This window comes from Lampris incognitus, chromosome 2 (assembly GCF_029633865.1).
Source record: "Lampris incognitus isolate fLamInc1 chromosome 2, fLamInc1.hap2, whole genome shotgun sequence".
Taxonomy (NCBI): Eukaryota; Metazoa; Chordata; class Actinopteri; order Lampriformes; family Lampridae; genus Lampris; species Lampris incognitus.
Window position 1 is genome coordinate 5,832,030 of NC_079212.1, and position 26,864 is coordinate 5,858,893.

The 26,864-nt window shown below is 45.3% G+C and overlaps 1 protein-coding gene across 1 annotated transcript in view; it reads left to right on the forward strand.

Moving 5' to 3' along the window:
- dnmt3ba (DNA (cytosine-5-)-methyltransferase 3 beta, duplicate a) overlaps nt 1–26,864 on the forward strand; it is a 44,766-nt gene that overhangs the window by 7,278 nt on the left and 10,624 nt on the right. Inside the window, exons 7-20 of the mRNA XM_056274931.1 lie at nt 1,426–1,473; nt 2,133–2,191; nt 2,728–2,877; nt 12,337–12,408; nt 13,595–13,744; nt 13,854–13,961; nt 17,195–17,335; nt 17,602–17,704; nt 17,859–17,909; nt 18,017–18,096; nt 19,711–19,823; nt 23,063–23,246; nt 25,178–25,262; nt 25,478–25,623. Coding sequence (XP_056130906.1) covers nt 1,426–1,473; nt 2,133–2,191; nt 2,728–2,877; nt 12,337–12,408; nt 13,595–13,744; nt 13,854–13,961; nt 17,195–17,335; nt 17,602–17,704; nt 17,859–17,909; nt 18,017–18,096; nt 19,711–19,823; nt 23,063–23,246; nt 25,178–25,262; nt 25,478–25,623 — 1,490 coding nt within the window. The remainder of the gene's footprint in view (nt 1–1,425; nt 1,474–2,132; nt 2,192–2,727; nt 2,878–12,336; nt 12,409–13,594; nt 13,745–13,853; nt 13,962–17,194; nt 17,336–17,601; nt 17,705–17,858; nt 17,910–18,016; nt 18,097–19,710; nt 19,824–23,062; nt 23,247–25,177; nt 25,263–25,477; nt 25,624–26,864) is intronic.

Genomic DNA, 26,864 nt, shown 5'->3' on the forward strand with positions numbered 1-26,864 from the left:
AGTAAATCACATTTCGGTGGCCTTACGCATACGAAATAGGTAGCGACTGTACAGAAAACGGCTTGTGTTCTATTTTAACAGCTGTCTGAAATTCAGATGTGACCAGAAATGTAAAGCGCTTTGAGTGGCTGTTGCAGCTAGAAATGCGCTGTATAAAATGCAATTGATTGATTGACTTGATCCAATGCTGGCTCTCCCAGCCAGACACCTTGACACACCTCCCCTGCACTCCACACAGCGGCAAGCGTATACGCAGACAAAAACACTGCACAGCTGACGCTAGGCGAGGCCGCTGCCAGACCGCCTTGGTGTTTCCTTTCAGACAGAGCTCCGAGCAGGGCCGTCCACAGGACGCAGCAGACCAAGCTCTCCCAGCCATCAAAATAAATAAATAAATAAATAAATAAAAAATTCTAAATCGAACTTCAAAACAAACTTCAGACGATAACACAAACTTAGCAGACGTAGACAAGGACAAAGACACTGCAAGTTTGGTACTGGGTGAAGCCGCTGCTGAGATCACGCCGCCATCCTCCCACACCAAAAGTGCAGTAGAAAGTGAACAGAGCCAAGGATTGAGCCCTGATAACACCAGCAACATGGCACCCCTGACAGGAGTGTCAGGAAGAGGAAAGTAATCACATTTCAGCAAGTGAATTAAAATGTTGAGGTCACAATCAGCAATCAACGCTTTTAAAGCTATAATCTCGAATCTTTACATCCTAAACTATGCCCTCTCTATTGCTAGCACATTAAAGACCAAAGCTAACCCACAAACATCGATACATTAATGATTAGGTAATAGCTCATTTTAATGCTAACTACTGGGTTGGAATGGCCCAGGATAAGTAGCTTTACACCTGTTACCATGGCAACCAAACACCGACGATTAAGGCAGGTACCTGCAAGAAGCCAGTTTGTGGTTTGTACAAGGTTTTTTTTTTTTACATGAAATTATCTTAGACAAATAAAAACTCAATTTAGAGTTGAATTGTGTCGTACAAAAAGGTTTATTTCCTTGTCAGCAGTATTGATTAGTTAGGTTATATTATACAAATTTGAGGCCATTTACTTAAATGTTTAGAAAACCATTTAAGTAAATGGTAGACAATTGTACACAAGCATTTGATTTAGTACTGCAATACATAACTTAGTATATGGTTATTAAAGCTTCGTTCCATCGCCTCCATGTGTTCTAAGCAATATCTCATATGTTCAATTTTTTGTGTATTTTGACAAACTTTCAACAAACGGTGGCCTAAATCACAGACATACTGAGAAATCAGAGTACTGTCAGCCACCACACAGACTGACAGAGAAAACCACAGAAACACTGTCAGCCTCAAATATTCAAAAGAACAGTTTATATTTCGATTTTTTTCATCTTCCTGATGAGTAAAATATTTCTGTCTGCTTGTTTTCTAGATAAGAAAATCCTGAAGCCGTGTGCAGTCCGTCTGACGAAGATAATCAGTAAGTGAGACACTCTGGGTTTAACAATATGATTTATATTCATTCATGTCACCTAACATAAAACTATGTACACCATGGTTAAGAGCTCCCAGATTGAGGCGTCCGCATAGCGCGGCCATCTATTCTGTTGCCTACTAACACGGGGATCTCGGTTTGAATCCCCGTGTTGCCTCCGGCTTGGTCTGGCGTCCCTACAGACACAATCTACTCTGTGCATAACTGTAGTCCACTGACTTCCCCTTTCTACTGCAGCGGTCATACCAGTTTCCTGTTTGTTGACGTGTGCTATTGACAATGGCATATTTTTCACGATGCCTGCAAGATTTACCATGTCAACGTTGACATGGTAAACAAACAGGAAACTGGTATGACCGCTGCAGTAGACCGAGCTACGCCCCCCTGGTGAAACGCCTCACTGTCAGGTGAAAAGCGGCTGGTGACTCCACATGTATCAGAGGCATGTGGTAGTCTGCAGAGGGGGTGGAGCAGCCACCGGGACGGCTCGGAAGAGTGGGTTAATTGGCCGGATACAATCGGGGAGAAAAAAAAATATCTCACAGGTTTTCCCTTTGAAAGGCCAAACGGAGGGCATCGCCTATATGCATGCTGTATTGAGCAAAAACAAAAAACATGAAGGTTTTCTCTCACTCCTTCCAAAGAGCCGGAGTCCGAGGAGAACGCAGGACCTGGAACTGATGGAGCGCTTGCGAATCAAGAGGTAATGCATCGATGCTTCTTTATGCTTTTGTAGCTCTTTTTAAATCTGAATCTGTTGCTGAATCCTCAACAATAAAGAAAGTAAAGAAGTCACTGGATTTGACAAATGTTTTGTTGTTTATTACTGCAAGATGAAGCTTAAAGCTGCTTGTCTTTTAACGCGCAGGCACCCGTCTTGTCAGCTGACCACACATAATGTCGGTTATACCCAACAAGGGAAAAAAATAATAATGAATGAGACCGATTTGGTCCATGTTAGACCTCATTCAAAACTGCCATGCCTTTTCTCTGCATAGCTCCCCCGCTTCCATCCTGATTTTCACACTAACCATACTAACAGCCTCTTTTTTGGCCTCACCCTGCTGCTATTTCCTCTTTTTTTCCGTGAGGGTCAACATAATGATTGGCATTAGGGGAGGCAAAGTGTCCAGGGATATACATGTGTGTGTGTGTGTGTTTATCAGAGACAGGGAGGGGTGTATACAGTCGCCTGGCACATGATATATGTTTGTATAATGAACGTATATTGTCTCTCAGGGGACCATTAGGGGAGGTTGTGGCCGGGAGAACAGCTTGCGTCAGAGACCACGGGCTCGTACAGTATTTCAGGCTGGTGCCAGCACCTGGAACAAGCCTCTAGATCTTGATAAGGACGGCAAAAATGAGCAGGAATCCAAAGACGAGACGGTAGGTATACTCTAGGTATTTTCAAATCAAAAACAGAAGGCTCATAATTGCAAAATGCAAAAAAAGAATCTGGTTTATGAGACAGGCGTTTCACCCATCAAGGCTTTTTTATTGTTAATGAGCAGAAACAAAGATCTCCGTTTAAACAGTCCCACATCTGATGGGCCACTTGGAGAAAAAAGGACAACTGGTATTAGTTACAAACAACGTCCTACAATGTGAAAACAGAAAAGTGGTATAAATCAAATAAAAACAAAACAAAACAAAAAGAACAGGAAATGTACAAAATATTCACAATTACTAGCACACTATATAAAAGAGTATTGACAAATCTATTCTCTATACGCAGGCCTGAGCATCACCCTGCGTTATTTCACACCGTTGGGTCATACAGGGGCACCACTGCAGCATATTGGCGTATCAACAGGAATTAAAATAAATAAATGATAAACAGGTGAGGGACTTAAGTTAAGGGCCACAGATAGGCAAATACTAAACAGAAATAGCCTCCATCACCTTGTAGTTTGGGTTAAATCAAGTCATAATAGTGCTGTCGTAAATCGAAGATGTGAGTAATACAGAAGTGTAAAAGAAACAGAACAGCTATGACATCAGTAGAGAACTTGGGCTGTCCTTATATTGTTATTGCATTAATTCAGAGCAAATAGTCTAAATACCTGAGCAAAAAGTCAGATGATCAACACTATAATAAAGTAGTGGGTAAAAACTCCTCTGGAGAAACAGTTGGCTCTTTATAACATGAATCACGAGTGAAGCCTAAAATCTGTGAGTCCATAAACCCAAACACTGTTGCCTCACTGGTAAAATGGAAAAATAAAATTGTCCACCATCTGCCCTGGAACTACAAGTGAGATGTTCGGTTCAGTATGCCTCCTGTGTAGCTCAGTTATAGGCTTACCACGGCCTGTATAGACTGTAGTAAGTTCCATCTGTCCCAATGGCCCAACAAAAAATAAATGAGCACAATCATAGATGACTCCAGCAGCTGGTTCAGTCTTGGTTTGCGCTCACTGTTTCAGTAGCTTCATGTCGGATGAACTTTTCTACATCGGATGCCCAGTTGAACTGATGTCATGCCATTCTTGTTGATGCAAAGTTTAGCCGGAAATTCCAGGTGGTAGTCGTATCCCGGTGTTTTCTGTTGCCCCTTCACCTCACTGTATGACGCCCGTTGCTTCATCACTTCTGCACTGAAGTCGTTGCAAAAACACACTGTTGCTCCACGAAATGTGAGTGGCCCTCTTTTGGGGGCTAGTTGTAGGATTTGTTGTTTTGTCTTGAAGAAGTACACAGTTGCAATCATCGGTCTTTGTGGACCATCGTTGCTCCGTGGTCTTGTAGCTATGTGATGGGTTTGGTCTATCACTGGATGTGCACTGTCAAAGGCATTAGCCCCAAAATCTCTACCAGTGCAGTAGATACAAAATCCGTCGGGGGTGCCTTCTGCTATTCCCTTGATGTGTAAATTATTCCTCCTAGATCTGTTCTCTAAGTCGTCTAACTTCACTTTTATGGAGGGGTTTTCTGTGGAGAGTACAGGGGCTAACTTCTCATGCAGATCAGTGAGTGAGGTTTCAAGGCTATTGATTTTCTGGTCGTGTTCATGAATGGTGGCTTTATTTTCAGCAATCTGCCCGAATAATTTGGAGACAATACGTTCTTCCAGGCCTTGTAGTAGGGTAGTAGGGATTCGGTGTGGACCAGAGTTGTTACATTGGGAGTCCATGTTTGTCCCTTCTTTAGCTTCATGGGTGCTACTAGCATTGTTAGTAGAGCTAGCTAGCCTCTTCCTCCTCTGTAGTGCTGTATGTCGTATTCTTGTCCTCGAGTTTATCCCTTTGCTTCGTATTAGGCATGTTGCTGGTTCAGGAGTCGATGTAGTGTTTATTTTAGTTAAGGAAGTTTACCTTTGCTGTCTTAGGTGAAGTTAGAGGCGCAAAATGATTAAATTTTGCAGAGTGCTCCCAAATTACACTTTCTCCTCCACTGACCAAACCAGAAGACATCAGACGACATTGTTGATCAGTCTTCTTTCGCCAATATACGCACGGTATGGCCGGATTATCTCGCCGGTGGTACACAAAAATCTCATCAAAAATTGTGACCTTCATGTGGACACTTTCTGTGTTTTCAGGATCACATTTGTTTTGAATGAAACTGGGATTTGTGGTATGAAAATTAAATTTGACCTAAGACACAATTGGCCGTGTCTGCGGTCGGGAAGCCAGATGTGGGTATGTGTCCTGGTCACTGCGCTAGCGCCTTCTCTGGTCAGTCGGGGTGCCGGTTCAGGGGGGAAGGGGGAACTGGGGGGAATGCTGTGATCCTCCCACGCGCTACATCCCCCTGGCGGAACTCCTCGCAGCCCCCACCCCCGGATCGGCGGCGGGGGGGGGGGGGCGGAAAATGACATGCTGTTTCCCCCAGCCCACAGCAGTGCAACATACTGACAAAAACACATTCAAGAACTAACACATATATCCAAACTGAAAAAAAAAAATCACTGTCTGTCCGAGGGAACGAACGCCAGCCAGGATGACTGTCGGAACCGCTGGTCTGCATGGTCTAGCCGTTAACCTAGCCTGCCCCAATTACACGTCCTGTCAGACCGCCCTCCGTGTTTCCCTTGGGCGCAGGTCCAGGCAGGGGCTGCAGTCCCTGGGCCCACAGTGCAGCAGACCAAGCTCTCGCAGCCGGTCCAACACCAACTCTCCCAGCCAACAAACGAAGACAAAAATTTAGATGCAGACGTGGACAAAGACACTGCATCGATGGTACTGGGTGAGGCCACCGCAAATGTGAATTTGCGCCGCCATCTTCCCACACCGGTACTGGATGAGGCCGCTACAAAAGTGAATTCACACCACCATCTTCCCACACCGGAAGACCCACACCAATAACACTCTGTATGTAACTAAAACATCACACATTAGCTTTCTTTCTTTCAGCCTAGTTACATTCGAAAGTTAAGCACGGCAGTGGAAGTTGTGTTCTCTGTTGTCGAGTTCATGTCGGACCGACGTTATGCTCTTTGGGGTGTGTGTGTGTGTGGGGGGGGGGGGGACGAAGAAGCTAATGTTACGGAGATTAAAATGAACTAGTTTGCGGTCCGCGGTGTTGTAGCGGTCTAAGCATCGGCTTTGTGTCGATGGAGTTGCCCACTGGGGACCGGGGTTGGCGTCAGATCCGACTATGGCCGGACTCGATGAAGTAGCAATAATTGGCGACGCTGTCTTCGGGAGGGGGGCGGAGTCGGCTTGTGTTCGTCATATGAATGCGTCTGTTTGTGTGGGGGGTACCAGCAGGGTAGAGGCTAGTTCCCATCGATGCAGAGAACGGAAATGGAGTAGAGAACGGTCAGCTGAGCATGCGCAAAATGCCTCTACCACGCCTCCACACGCCCCGCGTAGCATCCAGGCGCTAGGATTCTAGGAAGACCCACCCCTACTCTGCGTCTGATTAGCTAACTTTAACCCTAACCCCGCCCTAACCCTAACCTTAACCTACCCAAACAACGGAGGCAACGAGTACTTGCGCATGCTCAGTTGACCGTTCTCTGCGTCGATGGGAACTAGCCTCTACCGTAAAAGCAGTGGTTCGGCCTGGATTCGCCTTGTTACGAAAGAGGGGAGGCGTCTCCTTTGAGACTGCCGGCCAGAGAGATATAGTTGGCGAACGCATGCAGTACGAGGGTGGGTGTTTGAACTAAAATAGGGATCGATTGGCCACTAAATTGGGAGAAAATCAGAAATAAATTTAGAATAAAATAAAATGAACTAGTTCACATTCATTATATGAATTTTACACCAAATTCACGTTCATTTCTTTTTTTTTTAAAGCAGCTGCTCTGAGCTTTAAGAGCCTCCTCCTATCCATCCATCCCCAGCCTGCAATCATTGCCACCTATCAGTAACAATGTGTCCCGAATAGGATTTCGGCGTTACCTCCCGACCTCGTCGTCTGGGATTAACGATGTTGTATGTGACATCAAAATATGTTGTACATGATACCACGTTGAATCAGAAATACTTTATATCACTCCCTCCAGGAAATATACGACACCGTGGTTCTTCTGTTACTGCTGGATTTATTCATTCATTAAACATCCATCCATCCATCCCCCTATCCATTATCCAAACCGCTTATCCTGTTGTCAGGGTCGCGGGGATGCTGGCGCCTATCCCAGCAGTCAAACACCCTGGACAGTCCGCCAGGTCATCACATGGCTGCCGCCCCCCCCCCCCAACACACACACACACACCTATTTGCAGTGGTGCCCCCAAGGGGTGGCCACGGCCACCCTGATACTATCCCTGGCCCCCCACTGGCCCCCCCAGCCACAAGTCGCATATGCAGAATATGCTTCTGATTATGCATAATATGCTTCTATCTGATATCTTACATCAGGTGCTGTTCATTTAAATCAATAATGTATATTTTTCTTAACTCTCATATTGACAGTTTTCCACTAGCCTATACCGTATACTACAACAGCAGCATAGAATTCCCGAAATTCAGTCACGGCTTTTGGTTTTGGTGTGCCACCCCAAGATTTTCAGTGGCCCCATTTGGCCACCCCGATGAAAAATTTCTGGGGGCGCCACTGCCTATTTGGTCAACAACCCCATTTTAATTAAGTATTTTCTCAGTTCACGTTATCTTTATTCACCTCACATGACTGGTCGTCAATCACAAAAACGTTTTAGTTTAATGTTCACGAACTTTAGCAGGGACCGGCGCTCGTGAAAAGTCTAACCGGCCGCAGTGACGCTCGGGCCGGCCTCACTTCACGGGAAATTCCGCGGCCAACCCGGAAGTTAATAATAAACTATGGAAACGAACTCCAGGCCCTACGATCACTCACGGAACATAACAAGACTCCCCCGTATTTTTAGACTGTATTAATTGGATCTTATATAACGCCGATTCAAAGAAAATTCATTCAACATCACCGCCATCAAATCCGCCGTCGAACTGTTCAAATACAGAATAAACACGCCTTCATATCACACACAAACTGTAGAAACCCAACTATAACAATAAAAATAACAAACAAATGTAAATAAACATACCTCGCTGTCCACTCGAACAAACGGACAATGTTCACTTCGAAACCCAAACCTTTTAAGCGGAGTATTAAAAAACTTCTGCCGCTTCCGGTTTCCTCTTGCAGGAAGTTGCAACAACTAAATGTGTCCCCGTACAACACAGAACGGAAACGTACTTCCGGCGTAGTTTTAATACAAAACGAATCAATATTCGCGAAAATAAATTACATAAACAATATATGCAAACAAAACATATAAAACGGTGACACAAATACAATTTGTGTCAGTCAAATTTATTCATCCCGAGGGGAAATTGGGTGGCAACGACCACTTCTTTTAGCAAGCGTTACCGTCCGACGTCGTCAAAAAGAGAAAAAAAACACTTCCGCTTCTTCTTGGTGTTTATTGGCCGTTGGCAAACAACTAATCGGTGCATTACCGCCACCATCTGGTATGGAGTGTGGCTCAGACTATAATTTACGCTACCCCCCCCCAAAAAAACCACTCAAATCTTAATTAAATTAGTTACTCTAAGAAACTGAAGCAAGATTTGCCAACATTCAGTTGAATTCTTCTGTAGAATATCTACTAAATCACATTGTGCTTTTATTTCTTTGAGATTTTGAGTCAGACGCCTTCTTTGCCTCATATTTCTGACAATATATCATCATAACGTGCATGTTTCTTCGTAGTCACATCTAACTGTATTGTGTTTGCCTGTTTTGAAAAGTGTACCGTTTAGTCCAGTGTGTCTAAATCTTATTCTTGAAATTATTGTCTCATCTCTCCTACTCCTTCCTGCATACCTCATTTCTCCCACTTTCCTTAGAACTCTGTAAAACCATCGTCTTTTCCTCTCTTCCTCCCATTGCTTTTGACACCTTTCCGTCAATCTGTGTTTAATAATGCTCTTTATTTCTGTCTTGCTTAAAGTTACTACCAAATCAGTGTGATTATGTTTTGTAGCCTTCTTTCTAACCTTATCTGCTATTTCACTTCCCTATTTCACTTGCCAATGTGTGCCGGTACCCATAAAAATGATGCTGTAAGACCCATCATTTGAATTCTATATGTTTGCTGTACCTGGATTAAAATATCTGGTCTGCTACCTTAATGATTGTAAACTGGCTGGTGATGAACTTGAGTCTGAACAAATAATTGGTCTCAATGGTCTTGTTTCCTCTATCCACTACACTGCTAACAATATTGCACACATTTCTGCTGTGTATACTGATATTTCCTCATTGATCCTTTCCCCTACTTTAACATGAAACTCCGGAATAACAATGTTGTATGTGACATCAAAATATGTTGTACATAATACCACGTTTCTAGCGCGTTCATACACAACACTGACAATAACACTCTGCATGTGTAACCTCTATATTCTGGTCCCGACTCCAGAGCAGAAACCACATCCGTGCAGACACGTCGGGTTCAGGCAACAAATGTCCAGTTCAATATTGTCTGGCAATGAATCAAAACAACAGTCGGTCAAGTTCGTTACAATATGAATAGTACTCCAGCTCCGTCTTCGCCACAATCATCACGGAAAGGGCGACTACTCTGGTTAACCAATGTGATCGTATAGATTGAATGATACACACATACTAGCCAACGAACCCACGTCACATGAACCCGTTTTCTCATTCTAAAGTACGACAGTCTGCTAGCTAACATGCTAGTGCAGGGGTGGCTAACCATGTGCCATGGAGAGCCACGTGTATGCAGGTTTTCATTCCAACCCGACTCCACACCCGGTGAATTCACCGATTAGCAACCCTTCAACCAACGAGGAAGAATGTATAAGGGAAATCACCTGGTGTGGAGTCGGGTTGGAATGAAAACCTGCATACACGTGGCTCTCCATGGCACATGGTTAGCCACCGCTGTGCTAGTGTAACAGATGTGGGTAGGACATGAAATGTGACGACGCAAGGGGTCGTGTTCCAGCATTTATTTGCTCCTGCAGACAGTAGTGGATCTAGAGATTTTTTTCCTGGGGTGGCAAAGGGGTGGCAAGACTGGGTCCCAGAGGTGGCAGCTGCCACCCTTTGCCACCCTGTAGATCCGCGCCTGTGAGGGGGAGGGGGATTCTAAATCGGCGACTTCAGTTTGAGATGAGTTTGGTGCGGGTCTCATTGACCTTCACCATGCATGTACATAAAATATACTTTAAAAACATATTATCTGATTTATAAATGGGGTGGCAAGACTGTGTCCCAGAGGTGGCAGCTGCCACCCCTGTTGCCACCCTGTAGATCCGCCCCTGCCTGCAGAAGACAAACACAACACACGAGTTGCCCTCTGGTTCCCTCTGCACGTCGACTCCCTCGGCAATGCAAAACGGCACTGTCAGATTTCATTCTCGCACTATCACAAGTCGTTCCTCTTCAAAAGTTAAATTGAACCATGACAAGCATACAAAACGAAAAACAGCGCCACCCGGTGGGCAAAGTAAAAGGTGCATGGGGGTTGGGTTAAGTAAACGGACACAAACGAAAATGTCATATTTAACAAGGAAAACGCATACCTGCAGAAGACAAACACAACACACATGAGCTGCCTTGTGGTCCCGTCTGCACGTCGACTCCTAAACATGAAAAACGGCAGAATTAACACAAAGAAGCGGGCGCTAAAATCTGCGACGCTACGTCGATCACATGGTACAGGGCTGCCTGCCGTAATATCAAAATGGCGCCGGAAAGTTCAATCAAAAATGTCCACAAAACTTCTATCAACGGTCAAAACAACACAGTAACGTAATCGTATTAAACAGTAAACAATATGTATTAAATGTTACGACGTAAACAGCGCGACTTCCAAGGAGAGCAACAAAATAGCGCGGCGACAACCTCCCCACACAAGTTGCCGCTCGGCAAGGCGAAATGGCACCGTGAAGAGGACGGGCTACGGAAACTCAGGAGGTACAAAACAAGCGATGTGCGGTATGGTCATTTCCACAGGAAGCAGTATTGTAACGTGCATGGATAAGAAGACCCGCTGACTGACTGGCGGGTCTGACCTTTTAGTCGAGCGGTTAGCGATGTCGCCTGCGGTGCGGGCGACACGGGTTCGCGTCCCAGCCGCGGCAGTTCCTGCGGTTGCCCCCCTCCCCGAATTCGCTACAGTATAACGAACGGTAAATTAAATCTACCCAATAAACTGAATTCTCAAATACTATTCGGGAAATGGGAGTTGTTAAAGTGCCCTCGTGACTCTGTTACACTAGCATGCAGAGATCAAAATACAACGTTTTAAATACACATACCTGGCAATGAATCACAACAACAGTTGGGCAAGTCCGATAGTGCTGCGGCTCCTGTGCGCGGGCGTCAAATACAGGCAGACGTCTAATTAGCGAGCATTTCAGCACGTGTTCGACCAGCGTCGATCTATTCCGACAAAAACGAGCAACATAAACACTCGCGGCTGTCTTGATCTCCCCGCATTGAGATCTACGAACGTTCACCGGGCACCGTGCAGTTAGATGAAACTTGTAAGCAGATCATGACGTATTATATCACAAAACAGGAGCGGGGCTCCCATTTTGACGCGCCGCCTTCGCAGCGTCTTCCTCACGGAAAGGGGACGAGACAGCCCAGTCGAACCAACCAGTAATACCCGGGTTAGACCACAAGGGGGCGTCGCTGTAAAAGTAACGTAAAGAAATGGCAAATACCGCGTTAGGAGTTTATTCCCTTGGGAACGTAAATGGAACGAGTGCGGGTGTTCTCATTCCTGCTACACTTGTAACTAAAATATCACACATCGGCTTTGTTTTCTTTTAGCTTAGTTCCATTTGAGGGTTAAGCATCCATCCATCATCCAAACCGCTTACCCTGCTCCCAGGGTGGCGGGGATGCTGCAGCCTATCCCAGCAGCCACTGGGCGGCAGCCGGGCGGGGAGAGGCCCTGGACGGGCCGCCGGGCCTCTGTCAGACCGACGTTATGCTCTTTGGTGTTGGGGGGGGTGTCTGTGCGCGGGGGGGGGGCGGAGAAACTAACGTTACGGAATGAGTTTTTCAACTAACGTCATGGCATGCTTTTCTTACGAACCGAGTGGGTTTTACGGCATCTGGTACGCTCCGCTTACCTTAAAAACGTGGTCCGACTCCTCGACGCCTCTCTTCTGTGTGAGTGTCGCGCTGCGCTTCGGGAGAGTGACGGCTGCGTCAGGGGGCGCGCATGCTGCGCAGCCGATTTTTTTTTTTAATCGGCTGGCCGATAAAAATGTACCGATAACGATAATATGAAGGGGGGGAAACGACGAATATCTAAGCCGATAATTGGTCGAGCCCTAATATACATCATGTATGTATTTCCTCTCAGATTCCCCCCCCCCTCCTGCCTCTCATTGCTTACCAGTTTAAACATGCTTGACATTTAGGTGAAACAGGCGTCACCAACCAACAAGATCACACGGAGCCCACGGATGGCGAGACGGGTCCAAGCGTACCAGGTAATGTGGACAGCTGTAGTATGTTGCTGTGCCAAATAGCACTTGACTTGACCTACATTTTCTTATCCGCTATCCAAATTTACGCATCTAATTTCCCACCCAAAGATCATTAAAGTTGCTATCTATCTATCTATCTATCTATCTATCTATCTATCTATCTATCTATCTATCTATCTATCTGTCTGTCTGTCTGTCTGTCTGTCTGTCTGTCTGTCTGTCTGTCTGTCTGCCTGCCTATCTACCTATCTATCTATCTATCTATCTATCTATCTATCTATCTATCTATCTATCTATCTATCTATCTGTCTGTCTGTCTGTCTGTCTGTCTGTCTGTCTGTCTGCCTGCCTGCCTGTATCTATCTATCTATCTATCTATCTATCTATCTATCTATCTATCTATCTATCTATCTATCTATCTATCTATCTATCTGTCTGTCTGTCTGTCTGTCTGTCTGTCTGTCTGTCTGTCTGTCTGTCTGTCTGTCTGTCTGTCTGTCTGTCTGTCTGTCTGCCTGCCTATCTATCTATCTATCTATCTATCTATCTATCTATCTATCTATCTATCTATCTATCTATCTATCTATCTATCTATCTATCTATCTATCTATCTATCTATCTATCCAGCTGCCTATCTGCCTGCCTATCTATCTATCTATCTATCTATCTATCTATCTATCTATCTATCTATCTATCTATCTATCTATCTATCTATCTATCTATCTATCTATCTATCTGTCTGTCTGTCTGTCTGTCTGTCTGTCTGTCTGTCTGTCTGTCTGCCTGCCTGCCTGCCTGCCTGCCTGCCTCTATCTATCTATCTATCTATCTATCTATCTATCTATCTATCTATCTATCTATCTATCTATCTATCTATCTATCTATCTATCTATCTCTTTCTCTCTGCCTATCTATCTATCTTTCTCTCTCTCTCTCTCTCTCTCTCTCTGCCTGCCTGTCTGCCCGTCTGTCTGTCTGTCTGTCTGTCTGTCTGTCTGTCTGTCTGTCTGTCTGTCTGTCTGTCTGTCTATCTATCTATCTATCTATCTATCTATCTATCTATCTATAATCAAACCTAATGGCAAAGAAGGTTAAATGTGTTTAAGAGTCAAAAGTTGGACTAGTAGCTCAGATATGCCTTAAGAGTGTTTATGTGTGTTTATATTTCACTCCCTCTCTGGTGTTTCAGGATGGGAAGGGGTTCCTGACAGGAGAGCTGGTGTGGGGGAAGTTGAAGGGCTTCTCCTTGTGGCCCGGGATGGTCGTGACCTGGAAAACCAAGTCAGCGCCCCCGGGTTTGCGTCGGGTGGAGTGGTTCGGCGATGGCATGTTCTCTGAGGTAAGAGGCGTTGTGCTTTCGTATCTGCTTCTTGTCTCCACTTGCCAGACTTGCAGCAACATTTGAGACTTTTTAAAACAGCTGCTGACTTTATTGTTTCACACCGCAGATCTACACGGATGGCCTTTTGCCATTTAGGGATTTTTTCAAGAACTTCTGCAAAAATTCTTATGCCAGCTTCCCCACCTACAAAGAGGCCATTTACCAGATTATCGAGGTAAGAGGCTGGCGCCGTGTTCTTGACTTTTTAATTGCTCTGATTTTGCACAATGAAAATCCTTTTTTTACTGCCAACCTGCTAATCTACTATTCAGGTAAGTCAAGTCAAGTCAGTTTTATTTGTGTAGCCCAGTATCACAAATTACAAATGTGCCTCAGGGGGCTTTACAGCGACACAACATCCTGTCCTTAGACCCTCTCATCAGATAAGGAACACCTCCCTAAAACAATGTTTAATGGAGAAAAACTAGGAAGAAACCTCAGGGAGAGCAGCAGAGGAGGATCTCTCTCCCAAGATGGACAACGTGCAATGGATGTTGTGTTTACACAATTTACACAACACAACGCTGAAAGAGGATAACACAATTATAACGGAATTATAAAATATATGAAGAATATGATGAGGAGGCCAAGCAGTGTCCACACGCCACCGGAACAGCCCAGGACCCGAACCACGTGACCAGCATCACCATGTAGACTTGACAGGAGGACAGACTACACATGCACACAGGGGAGACTCACATCACACCATTCACACACACAGAAGAAGAGACAAGATAACACAGTAGTCACACATCTGAGTGAGAGGAGGATACAACATTGAAACAGATAACAAAATTACATGGATTTATAAGATATATAAAAAGAAAATGTGATGAGGGGGATGCCAAGCAGCATCCAGGTGGTGACCAGCATCGCCATGGAGACCTGGGAGGAGGACGGACTGCACGTGCATACAAGGGAGTCTCACACCACACCATTCACACACACAGAAGAGAAAGGAGAAGACATCATTCAGAGACAGAAAAGACGTGAGAGAAGAGAACAGTTTGCAATAGTCAATAATCTCTACTCTATAATCTCTACTCTATAATCTATAATCTCTACTCTATAATCTATACTCTATAATCTATACTCTATAATCTGGTCGGTAGAACAGTGGTTGATAAATTCATTGAGCCAGAAACCGACCCGCCATGCAGTACAGGTTGTGAAGTAATCAACTTAAAGACAGCTAAGGCAAAAAGATGAGTTTTAAGTGTGGATTTAAAGGACTCAACAGACTCTGACTGTCTGATGGCAGCAGGCAGGTTATTCCACAAGAACGGGCCTGATAGGAAGAGGCCCTGCCACCAGAGGACTTCTTTTTAACTTTGGGTACACACAGAGGCCCTGTATTTTGAGAGCGGACAGCTCGAGATGGACTGTACGGCGGTTTAAGGAGGGCAGACGGGTAAGATGGGGCAAGCCCATTTAGGATTTTACAAGTCAGCAGAAGCACCTTGTATTCTGCTCTAACATGGATAGGAAGCCAATGGAGGGAGGCAAGAATTGGTGTAATATGGTCAAATTTTCATGCTTTAGTTAGGATTTAGCTGCAGCATTCTGAGCCATCTGAAGACTTTCGGTACTAGAATGTGGCCGACCTGAGAACAGAACATTACAATAGGTCTGGATGAAACACGTGCGTGTGAGAGTCTCTGCATCAGCCATAGACAGGAAAGACTGAACTTTGGCGATGTTACGTAAGGGAAACAAGGCAGTCTTGGTGACTTCTTCAATGTGCTTATCAAAGGAAGGGCTGGCATCAATTCAATTTATCGTCTTTAAAAACAACATGCAGGCACACGTTAAAAATGTAACACCAAGATTTTGGGCTGCCACACTTCGTGAAACCACAGAGTTGTCGACTGTTATTGTTATTTGAGCAAATTGGTGTCTGTGTCTAGCAGGGCCAACGACCAGCATCTAGCATCTGCAGCTTGAATCGCAGCTAAAACTGGAAAATTTGACCGTATTGCACCAATTCTTGCCTCCCTTCATTGGCTTCCTATCTATCCATGTTAGATCAGACTCCAGGGTGCTTCTGCTGACTTGTAAAATCCTAAATAGGCCGGCCCCATCTTACCTGTCTGATCTCCTTAAACCGTACATTCCATCTCGAACTCTCCGCTCTCAAAATACAGGGTCTCTGTGTGTACCCAAAGTTAAAAGAAGTCCTCTGGTGGCAGGGCCTTTTCCTATCGGGCCCGTTCTTGTGGAATAACCTGCCTGCTGCCATCAGACACTCAGTCTGCACACTGTTAAAATGCACAATGTCTTCTCCTTTCTCTTCGGTGTGTGTGAATGGTGTGATGTGAGTCTCCCCTGTGTGCATGTGTAGTCTGTCCTCCTGTCAGGTCTACATGGTGATGCTGGTCACGTGGCTCGGGTCCTGGGCAGTTCCGGTGGCGTCTGGACACTGCTTGGCCTCCTCCTCATCATATTCTTCATATTTCTCATAATGCCATCATAATTCTGTTATCCTCTTTCAATGTTGTGTTGTGTAAATTGTGTAAACACAACATCCATTGCACGTCTGTCCGTCTTGGGAGAGAGATCCTCCTCTGTTGCTCTCCCTGCGGGTTTTTAGGGAGTTGTTCCTTATCCGACGCGAGGGTCTAAGGACAGGATGTTGTGTTACTGTAAAACCCACTGAGGCAAATTTGTAATTTGTGATAATGGGCTATACAAATAAAACTGACTTGACTTGACAAGGCTTTGGCGAATGCTTTTCCGTCGTTTTCCTTCACTCAACATCACTTTATGAACAACTGACACTCACTGAAAGGTACCCTGCCACCATTGAAGACAGGGGGGAAAAAATGCATGTAAAAGTGGGATCAGTTTTTAGCAGAGATGCTCACAAGTCATTTTAGCAAGTCCAAGTCAAGTCTCAAGTCTTTGAGGGGCAAGTCCGAGTCAAGTCTCAAGTCTCTTATGTTTGTAATGAGCCTTCTATCTACTGCTGCATGCCATCCGGTCTGCTTAGAACACGGTATTGCTATATCTAAGGAATTCAAAGCATTACTGCATTACCGTCACTCCTGCAGCTATTAGCATACAGTATCAGCAATGATTAGTTGTTTGGTAAATGATCCCTTAAACAGGCTATTGCAATGCAATATGGAAAAAAAACACACACACAAAGAAAGCTTTCCTTTTCATTTCGGTCCTCATTTCCTGCTCCCGGCGTGACAAAGGACTGTAGAAGTCAAGTCACCAGGGTGGCTGACAGTATTGGCCTTGTAATATTCCCAGTGACCACTGACTGATCATGACGCCACAAAGGTACAACAAGGAAACGAAATCTAAGATGAGAGATAAAAGTTTTTAAAACATCTTGTTGTTTTTTCGAAGTCTTTATGTTGGTGGTGTTCCTTCATTTCGACCGTACTCCGTCATTTTCAGTTGGCAGCCGAACGCTGTAGGAAGTCTTTTTCGGAGGCAGGAGGAAACAAGGAGAAGGAGTTGAAGGTGATGCTGGACTGGGCCTTCGAAGGCTTCCTACCCTCAGGACCCGATGGATTCAATCCTCCCGATAGTAAGTCTGTCTTTACTGATATATCCTTTGATTTTCATGGCCATTTTTTACAGACTGTTTTATCCAACGGAAACAACTTTAACATTAATTTTGGTGCTGAATTTCTCCTGGTCTGGCCATTCGTATGTAAGACTCTGCATCCGGATCTGTTAAGAGTTTATTTAGCATCCAAATGGCCGTAACTGGGATGGTGTTTTGTTGCTTTTATGTATATTTTTATCCATGAAAATAAGATATTTAATTTCCCTCTGTTCTTCGAGGTAATACCGTGAAGGGTGATAATTCGGACTCTGGCCTGTCAGACTATCAGCCCCCAGCGAAAAGGAAACTCCTTCATAAGCCGAAACCAAATGCAGTCCAAGTCACTTACAGCAGAGGTACGTACTGTAAGAACTCTGCCACCGTCTGCAAGCTCAGTAACATGAGATTGGTGGGAATCAACCTTCGGGCGTCTTAATAGATAACCAAGATTATCACCTTTGTATCACCTTTCCTGTTTCCTAATGTGACGTTTCTCGTTTTACTTTCCAGAATCAATGATAAAAATGGTTCTCGAGAAAGGAAAGGGCAAAACCATTGAAGGTATCGTTTGGTTAAGAGAGCGGAGGAGCTGGGTTATCTTTTGTGTTTATGGTATTAATAAGTGTAACATGCGTAATTGAAAGGTAACAATTTTGCCATAATTTCAGATTTCTGCTTATCTTGTGGAACACCTGAGACTGAAGTTCCCCACCCACTGTTCCTAGGAAGTCTTTGTCTGAAGTGCAAGGTAATCTATTAATCCAGAGCGTGAACGCTAGCTTTTATAGAGTTGTATACAGGGTATGTTGGGCCGTTTCCACGGCAACGTTTTCAACATAAAACGGTAAAGTGTTGTTGCGTTTTGGCCGTTCGTTCACACGGCAACGGCGTCGCGGGGGCCTGAAAACGCAGACTTTTGAAACCGGGTTCCAGAGTGGACTATTCTGAAACGCTAGACGCTAGAGGCTAGTACCCGTCGATGCAGAGAACGGTCAACTGAGCATGCGCAAGTACTCGTTGCCTCCGTTGTTTGGGTAGGTTAAGGTAAGGGTTAGGGCGGGGTTAGGGTTAAAGTTAACTAATCAGACGCAGAGTAGGGGCGGGTCTTCCTAGAATCCTAGCGCCTGGATGCTACGCGGAGCGTGTCTGGAGGCATGGTAGAGGCATTTCGCGCATGCTCAGTTGACCGTCCTCTACTCCATTTCCGTTCTCTGCATCGATGGGAGCCTCTACCCTTCTGAAACGAGACGCCTGCGTCGCCGTGTAAACTAGCAAAACCGGTTCCTGCGAAAACGGTGACGTCACGACGCCAGTCCGCACATGCGTATTACGTTTTCAGCCAGAGAGCCATGCGCGAGTAAGAAGACAAAAAAAGGACATTAACAATGGCGGATTACCGAGCTGTGTTTGTGCTGTTATCTCTGCCACGTTTATTAACGCTCCTCCAGCAAAGTGCTGTGATCAGCGGAGACGCATTGTTTACATGCGCGCCAAATTCTCAATCCACCTATACGCCGATGGCGGGCACCCGAAAGACGCTTTGGACAAGACCCGGAGAACAAGCCGGTGATGGCAAACTTTGTGAATGGCGCTGTTGACGAGAGTGAATGAATGGAGCAGGCGCGTGGTGTTACTGGGGTCCACCGGAAAAGCTCTGCTACAACGTTTCGCCGCTAACTACTGGCCTGGCATGCATACTGCAGCCTTTTCAGTCGTTTTTTTGCGGATCCGTGTGCAAGCGGATCGTATCCAAAACGATGTGGTCTGAACGCGGAACTTTTTTTAAAACCCAAAGGAAAAACTTGTCCGTTTCTAGCAAGACCGCTGTCGTGTAAACGTGGGCTGAGTTTTTCCATGCCAGTTGGCTCATGTCTAATCCTTGTTTGAAAAAAAGTCTATTGGCAGTGTAACGTGCATGGGTAAGTAGACGCGTTGGTCCTTGACAAATAGGTCGGACCCTTTAGTCGACTGGTTAACGTTGTCGCTTGTGGAGTGGGAGACACGGGTTCGCGTCCCGGCTGTGGCGATACCCGGGCTGCCCACCCTGAATTCGCTACATTGGTGTCAGGAGTGGGATGGTGAGATCGTGAGGTCATTGGAAGCGCGTGCGCCCAGAGGCGTGAGGGAGCTGATCCCGCGCTTCCCGAAGGAGGGGGGTAGTGTAACGTGCATGGATAAGTAGACACGTTGGTCCTTTACTAACGGGTAGGACCCTTTCGTCTGGTTAACGTTGTCGCTTGCGGAGTGGGAGACACGGGTTCGCGTCCCGGCTGTGGCGACGGTCTCCCAGACGGCCCCCCGAATTCGCTACAGTATTTATGATCTGTTGCTTGTTGTCAAGCTACATTCTCCTTGTTTTTAGGAAAACTTTGCCGAGACCCTGTACAGGTATGATGAAGATGGCTACCAGTCGTATTGCACGGTGTGTTGCGCCGGCCAGGAGGTCATTCTCTGTGGCAACGCAAGCTGCTGCAGGTTAGTCTACAAACTTCAGGAATATGAGATGGAATATGTATGGTTAAGGCTAACTTTACCTTACCTTAAAAGGAAAACAGATCACAATTTCCAACATTATCTCTCTATATGCGTGTATGTCGTAGGGATAATATTGGCAGCTGTAATGCTGAGCGGTTTCTTAATGTCTCTGAAACGCCGCCAAAATCATGGGGAAAGTGGCCGCCGATGATGTCACTCATCAACAATCTGTGAATGTGAAAACGGGTAGCGTAGCGGTCTATTCCGTTGCCTACCAACACGGGATCGCCAGGTCGAATCCCCGTGTTACCTCCGGCTTTGTCGGGCGTCCCTACAGACACAATTGGCCGTGTCTGCGAGTGGGAAGTCGGACGTGGGTATGTGTCCTGGGTGCTGCACTAGCGCCTCCTCTGGTCTGTCGGAGCGCCCCCCGGATCGGCACAGAGGGGGTGGAGCAGCGACCGGGACGGCTCAAAAAGAGGGGGGTAATTGGCCGGATACAATTGGGGGGGAAAAAAAGAAAACTCACTTCTTGGTTTGCTAATAAGCTGCATTATATAAGAAAAGGTGACTATCAATGCAACATATATATAAGAAAGTGCAAATAACAGTGCTACAAACAGCTGTATAATGTTGGGTTGTTGTTTACATTTTCTGATACAAGGCAGCGCATCGGCAAACCAGGAAGTAAGCTTTCATATTCACTAATTGTCCACCAGTGACGTCACTGGCAGATAGTTCTCCATACTATTTAAGCAGCATATCAGAAATACACAAAAGAGTGCTCAGTATTATGTCTGCTATTAGTGTCATCCTTCATACATATATATATGAAGGACGACACTCTAATAGCAGATATATAGTATATAGAGAGAGAGCAAGATGATGATGAATGGAGGAAAGTGCACACAGGTGGACTATATGTTATGTAGAAGGTGCGATCTGAAAGGGATTGGAGACTGCAAGGTGGTGGCAGGGGAGAACGTAGCTAGGCAGCATCGGATGGTGGTCTGTATGATGACTTTGCAGACCAAGAAGAGGAAGCAAGTGAAGGCAGAGCCAAGGATCAAATGGTGGAAGTTGAAGAAGGAAGACTGTTGTGTGGAGTTCAGGGAGGAGTTAAGACAGGCGCTGGGTGGTAGTGAAGAGTTGCCGGATGGCTGGGCAACCACTGTAGAAATAGTGAGGGATAGCTGGGAAGGTACTTGGTGTGTCACCAGGACAGAGGAAGGAAGACAAGGAGACTTGGTGGTGAAATGAGGAAGTTCAGCAAAGTATACAGAGGGAGAGGTTAGCAGTGAAGAAGTGGGATAGTCAGAGTGATGAAGAAAGTACACAGGAGTACAAGGAGATGCAGCGTAAAGCAAAGAGAGAGGAAGTTAAGGCAAAGGAAAAGGCGTATGGTGAGTTGTATGAGAGGTTAGACACTAAGGAAGGCGAAAAGGACTTGTACCGATTGGCTAGACAGAGGGACCGAGCTGGGAAGGATGTGCAGCAGGTTAGGGCGATCAAGAATAGAGATGGAAATGTGCTGACAAGTGAGGAGAGTGTGCTGAGAAGGTGGAAGGAGTACTTTTGAGGGGCTGGTGAATGAAGAAGATGAGAGAGAGAGAAGGTTGGATGATGTGGGGATAGTGAATCAGGAAGTGTGGTGGATTAACAAGGAGGAAGTGAGGGAAGCTATGAAGAGGATTAAGAGTGGAAAGGCAGTTGGCCCTGATGACATACCTGTGGAGGTATGGAGGTGTTTAGGAGAGATGGCAGTGGAGTTTTTACCGAGATTGTTTAACACAATCTTGGAAAGTGAGAAGATGCTTGAAGAGTGGAGAAGAAGCATACTGGTACTGATTTTCAAGAATAAGGGTGATGTGCAGAATGGCAGCAACTACAGAGGTATAAAGTTGATCAGCCACAGCATGAAGATATGGGAAAGAGTAATAGAAGCTAGGTTAAGAGGAGAGGTGACGATTTGTGAGCAACAATATGGTTTCATGCCACGAATGAGCACCACAGATGTGATGTTTGGTTTGAGAATGTTGATTAGGAGTATAGAGAAGGCCAGAAGGAGTTACATTGAGTCTTTGTGGATTTAGAGAAAGCATATGACAGGGTGCCGAGAGAGGAGGTGTGGTATTGTATGAGGAAGTCGGGAGTTGCAGAGAAGTATGTAGGAGTGGTGCAGGATATGTATAAGGGAAGTGTGATGGTGGTGAGGTGTGTGGTTGGAATGACATGGGTTCAAGGTGGAGGTGGGATTACATCAAGGATCGGCTCTGAGCCCTTTCTTGTTTGCAATGGTGATGGACAGGTTGACGGACGAGATCAGGAGTCTCCATGGACTATGATGTTTGCGGATGACATTGTGATCTGTAGCGAGAGTAGGGCGCAGGTTGAGGAGATCCTGGAGAGGTGAAGGTATGCACTGGAGAGAAGAGGGATGAAAGTCAGTAGGAACAAGACGGAATACATATGCGTGAAAGAGAGGGAGGACAGTGGAATGGTGAGGATGCAAGGAGTAGAGGTGACAAAGGTGTATGAGTTTAAATACTTGGGGTCACCTGTCCAAAGTAACGGGGAGTGCAGGAGAGAGGTGAAGAAGAGAGTGCAGGCAGGGTGGAGAAGAGTGTCAGGAGTGATTTGTGACAGAAGGGTACCAGCAAGAGTTAAAGGGAAGGTTTACAAGATGGTTGTGAGACCAGCTATGTTATATGGTTTGGAGACAGTGGCACTGACGAAAAGACAGGAGGTGGAGCTGGAGGTGGCAGAGGTGAAGATGCTAAGATTTTCATTGGGAGTGACGAAGAAGGACAAGATTAGGAATGAGTATATTAGAGGGACAGCTCAGGTTGGACGGTTTGGAGACAAAGCAAGAGAGGCAAGATTGAGATGGTTTGGACATGTGTGGAGGAGAGACGCTGGGTATATTGGGAGAAGGATGCTGAATATGGAGCTGCCAGGGAAGAGGAGAAGAGGAAGGCCAAAGAGGAGGTTTATGGATTTGGTGAGGACGGACATGGAGAAGACAGGAAGAAATGGAAACGGATGATCCGCTGTGGCAACCCCTAACGGGAGCTGCCGAAACTAGTAGTAGAGAGAGAGATGATGTTGAAAATTATGATTATTTCTTTTTAAGTTTAGCAGATACTTTTAAACTCAGGCGCCCTGTGTCTCTGAATGTTGGAGGATGACTTTTTTTTCCTTTTCATGTATCTCCTTGACTGTTTCCTTTTTCCTCCCAGATGTTTTTGCAAGGACTGTCTGGATATCCTTGTTGGCCCGGGAACCTTTGACAAAATGAAGGATATTGATCCATGGAGCTGCTTCATGTGCCTTCCCTCCCAGTGCAAAGGGAATCTCAAACTGAGACCTGACTGGAGTGTTAGGGTGCAAGAGTTCTTTGTCAACAACAGTGCAATGGAATTTGTAAGTGGCACACTTCTATTTTACCCTTTTCACACAGAAGCAAAGCCCTGGGAAAACCTTTTATTTGCTGTTGATGTGAGTGAGTCAACACAGGTCATCCGACCTGGGTCAGCAATTCTGCTCACACTCAGGGTTTATGCAGTTCTGAAATCCACTAAGACCCGCGAACACGGTTTTACTCTACATGGGTCTCCATCATGGAACCTCTTTGGGTAAGATCAGAGGCGCACTAATATGAATGTTGCATAATGCTAGCATTTTGCAGCATTTAGTTTATATAAAGAAGAAATGTTGAATCGCCACTGTAAACAAAACATTACAACAGCCACTTTTGATGATGTCGAGACACAACTATCCTGTTTAGTAGTAACATATGGAACCACAGTAAGAGAGACGGGTCTTGTGTGAATGGTGACTACCCAGGATTTACCCATAACCACAGTCTGGTAGTCTCAGCAAGAAGGTCCTGGGTTCGAGCCCCGGGGTAGTCCAACCTTAGGGGTCGTCCCAGGTCGTCCTCTGTGTGGAGTTTGCATGTTCTCCCCGTGTATGCGTGGGTTTCCTCTGGGTGCTCCAGTTTCCTCCCACAGTCCAAACACATGTAGGTCAGGTGAATCGGCCATATTAAATTATCCTTGGTTGGAGTGAATGTGTGTGTGTGTGTGTGTGTGGGCCCTGTGATGGCCTGGCGGCCTGTCCAGGGTGTCTCCCCGCCTGCTGCCCAATGACTGCTGGGATAGGCTCCAGCATTCCCGCGACCCTGAGAGCAGGATAAGTGGTTTGGATAATGGATGGATGGATCACAGTCTGTCACTAACATCATAAAAAAACAAACCATATCATCAAGTCATTTTCAAGCACATAAACGAGAACGTACGTGCACACCACAAGCACAGAGGTGTAAAGAGCGTGGTGCTAACTAGCTGACAAAAGGCTAACAGGCTAACCAAAGACAGCAGTGATTTCATAGCTGTTAGCATTTTGTGGCTCTTAATCAAGTCAGTTCTTTATAGTGTTAATGTCGTCTGACAACGGAAACATAAAGGTATGTCAAACACAACACCTATTTTCTGTTATACGTTATGTTGGAACTCAGAATAAGTCATCACAGACAGAATCGAAGGCAACCGTAAGTTTGCTTCTTCTTTTTTTCTCCCTAATTGTATCCGGCCAATTACCCCACTCTTCCAACCCGTCCCGGTCACTGCTCCACCCCCTCTGCTGATCCGGAGAGGGCTGCAGACTACCACATGCCTCCTCCGATACATGTGGAGTCACCAGCTGCTTCTTTCCCTCTGACAGTGAGGAGTTTCACGAGGAGGACATAGCGTGTGGGAGGATTACGCTGTTCCCCCTCCCCCTCGAACAGGTGCCCCAACCGACCAGAGGAGGCGCTAGTGCAGCGACCAGGACACATACCTACATCCGGCTTCCCACTCGCAGACACGGCCAGTTGTGTCTGTAGGGACGCCCGACCAAGCCGGAGGTAACACGGGGATTTGATATGGCGATCCCCGTGTTGGTGGGCAACGGAATAGACCGCCATGCTAGGCAGTTTACTTTTTAACTTGAGAATCAAATGATGGGACAAGAGCTTCCTCTCCAAACTGCTGTGCTTGAAATCCAGACATAAACATTGGAGTTTTTAAATGTAAACATAGTAGCCCTGCAAATATTAAAAAATTTCCCAATATATTTTAAGGTACTACTTTTCTCAAGATAGTCAGTGGGATTTAAAGCTTCATGATTGAAATTATGAATTTAAATCAGTGTTTGTTTACATAAAAAGCTCTGCAGTTCAGCTTTAATGAGTTAATGTTTAATATGATCTTTCAAATTATGTTGTATCTGCTGTTAGGTAAATGGTTAATTAAGGGATTTTGACAATTGACACAGTGATTTGTGATGTTTGCTGTTGTTCTTTTACACAGGAGCCCCATAGAGTCTACCCATCAATTCCTGCCCATCAGCGCAAACCATTAAAGGTGCTGTCTCTTTTTGATGGCATTGCAACAGGTCAGTTTATCCTGCTATAAAAATGTCACATCAACAACAATTCATTTTTTGATCTTTATGACAACTCGAACAAATTTTACAAACAAAGGTTTCTGTATTTTTAACCCAAACAATTATGTACAAATGTAGCATAGTAATTATATTAATAAGTAATTAGTGCAAACATTAATTGACCAAGTAATCAACTTTTTCCAAAAACTGTTGTGTAATCACAGGGTACCTGGTGCTCAAAGACCTGGGCTTCAAGATAGAGCGCTACATTGCTTCGGAGATTTGCGATGATTCAATTGCGGTTGGCATGGTCAAGCATGAAGGAAAGATAGAACATGTCAATGATGTACGCACAATCACGAGAAAACATGTGAGTACAACTTGCCTTTCAGATCATATTTGTAGTTATAGGATGGAAAGTAAGTAACAGAAGCGGCTCCATTCTGAGGCCACTTCTGTTTAACATCTATGTGCTCCCACTAGTTCAGATTATAGAAAAACGACAAAATATGTTACCATAATTAAGTCAAGTCAATTTTATTTGTATAGCCCATTATCACAAATTACAAGTTTGCCTTAGTAGGCAAGAGCACGTGTCTCGTCATTAGACCAGGGTGTAGGCCTCTTTAGTCGCCTGGCTCTGGTAGTTGGAGGTGCAACTGAATCGAGGAGACTAGAGAGGGACACATTTAAGTCACTAGTGAGATTTTCAACAGAGTCAGTCTCTACAGTGAAAGGAGCCAAGACTTCAGGCAGCTGCTGACCAAATGCAGCTACAGTGGACGGACCAATGTGACGAGTGCTAATTACATCTGTGCCGACATTAACAGGACAGGCCAATAATGCTTCAAATTTGATGAGAAAATGATCTGACATAGCAGATGTGGTTGGCAAGACATTCAGATAAGAAACAGCTATCCCTTTAGATAAAACCAAATCAGGGTATTACCACTGCAATGAGTCAACTCTTGAACAAACTGAGCGAACCCAAAAGTATCAAAAAGCACCAGAAGGGCTTTACTTAGAGGATCAGCAGCCTTATTCAGATGAATATTGAAATCACCAAGAATTGGAATCTCATCAGAATGAGTAACAAGTCCTGAGACAAATTCTCCAAATTCTTCCAAGAAATAGTGAGTAAGAGCCAGGAGGTCGATAGAGTATCACAATTTGGACTGAGCTGAGTTTATTCACAGCTGAGGGAGATGGACGCAGAACAAGATCCTCAAAAGATTGGAATTTAGATTCAAGTCTAGAACTCAGACTGTAAATAAATTTATATATTAAGGCAACACCCCCACCTTGTTTATTTGCCCGAGCTACATGGGCACAAGTATGGCTGGTAGGACTACCAACAGGGCTGGTGAGTCGCGAAAACTGGTTTGCAGTCAGGAGAGGTGACTGCAAACCAGGCCACACGACCTGTGGCTTGCTCTTGCGAGACCTCCCATGCTGGTAAACAGAGACAAACTCTGCTGCATCTGCCGACGAGGCTGACCTAGTGCTAACAATAGTGGATCTGCTGTCAGGCCCAGGGCTAAGGCTATCTGGAGTGCCCATCACGTCTAACGTAATCCTAGCCGAAAAAAGCTGCTCTAACTCATGGACACA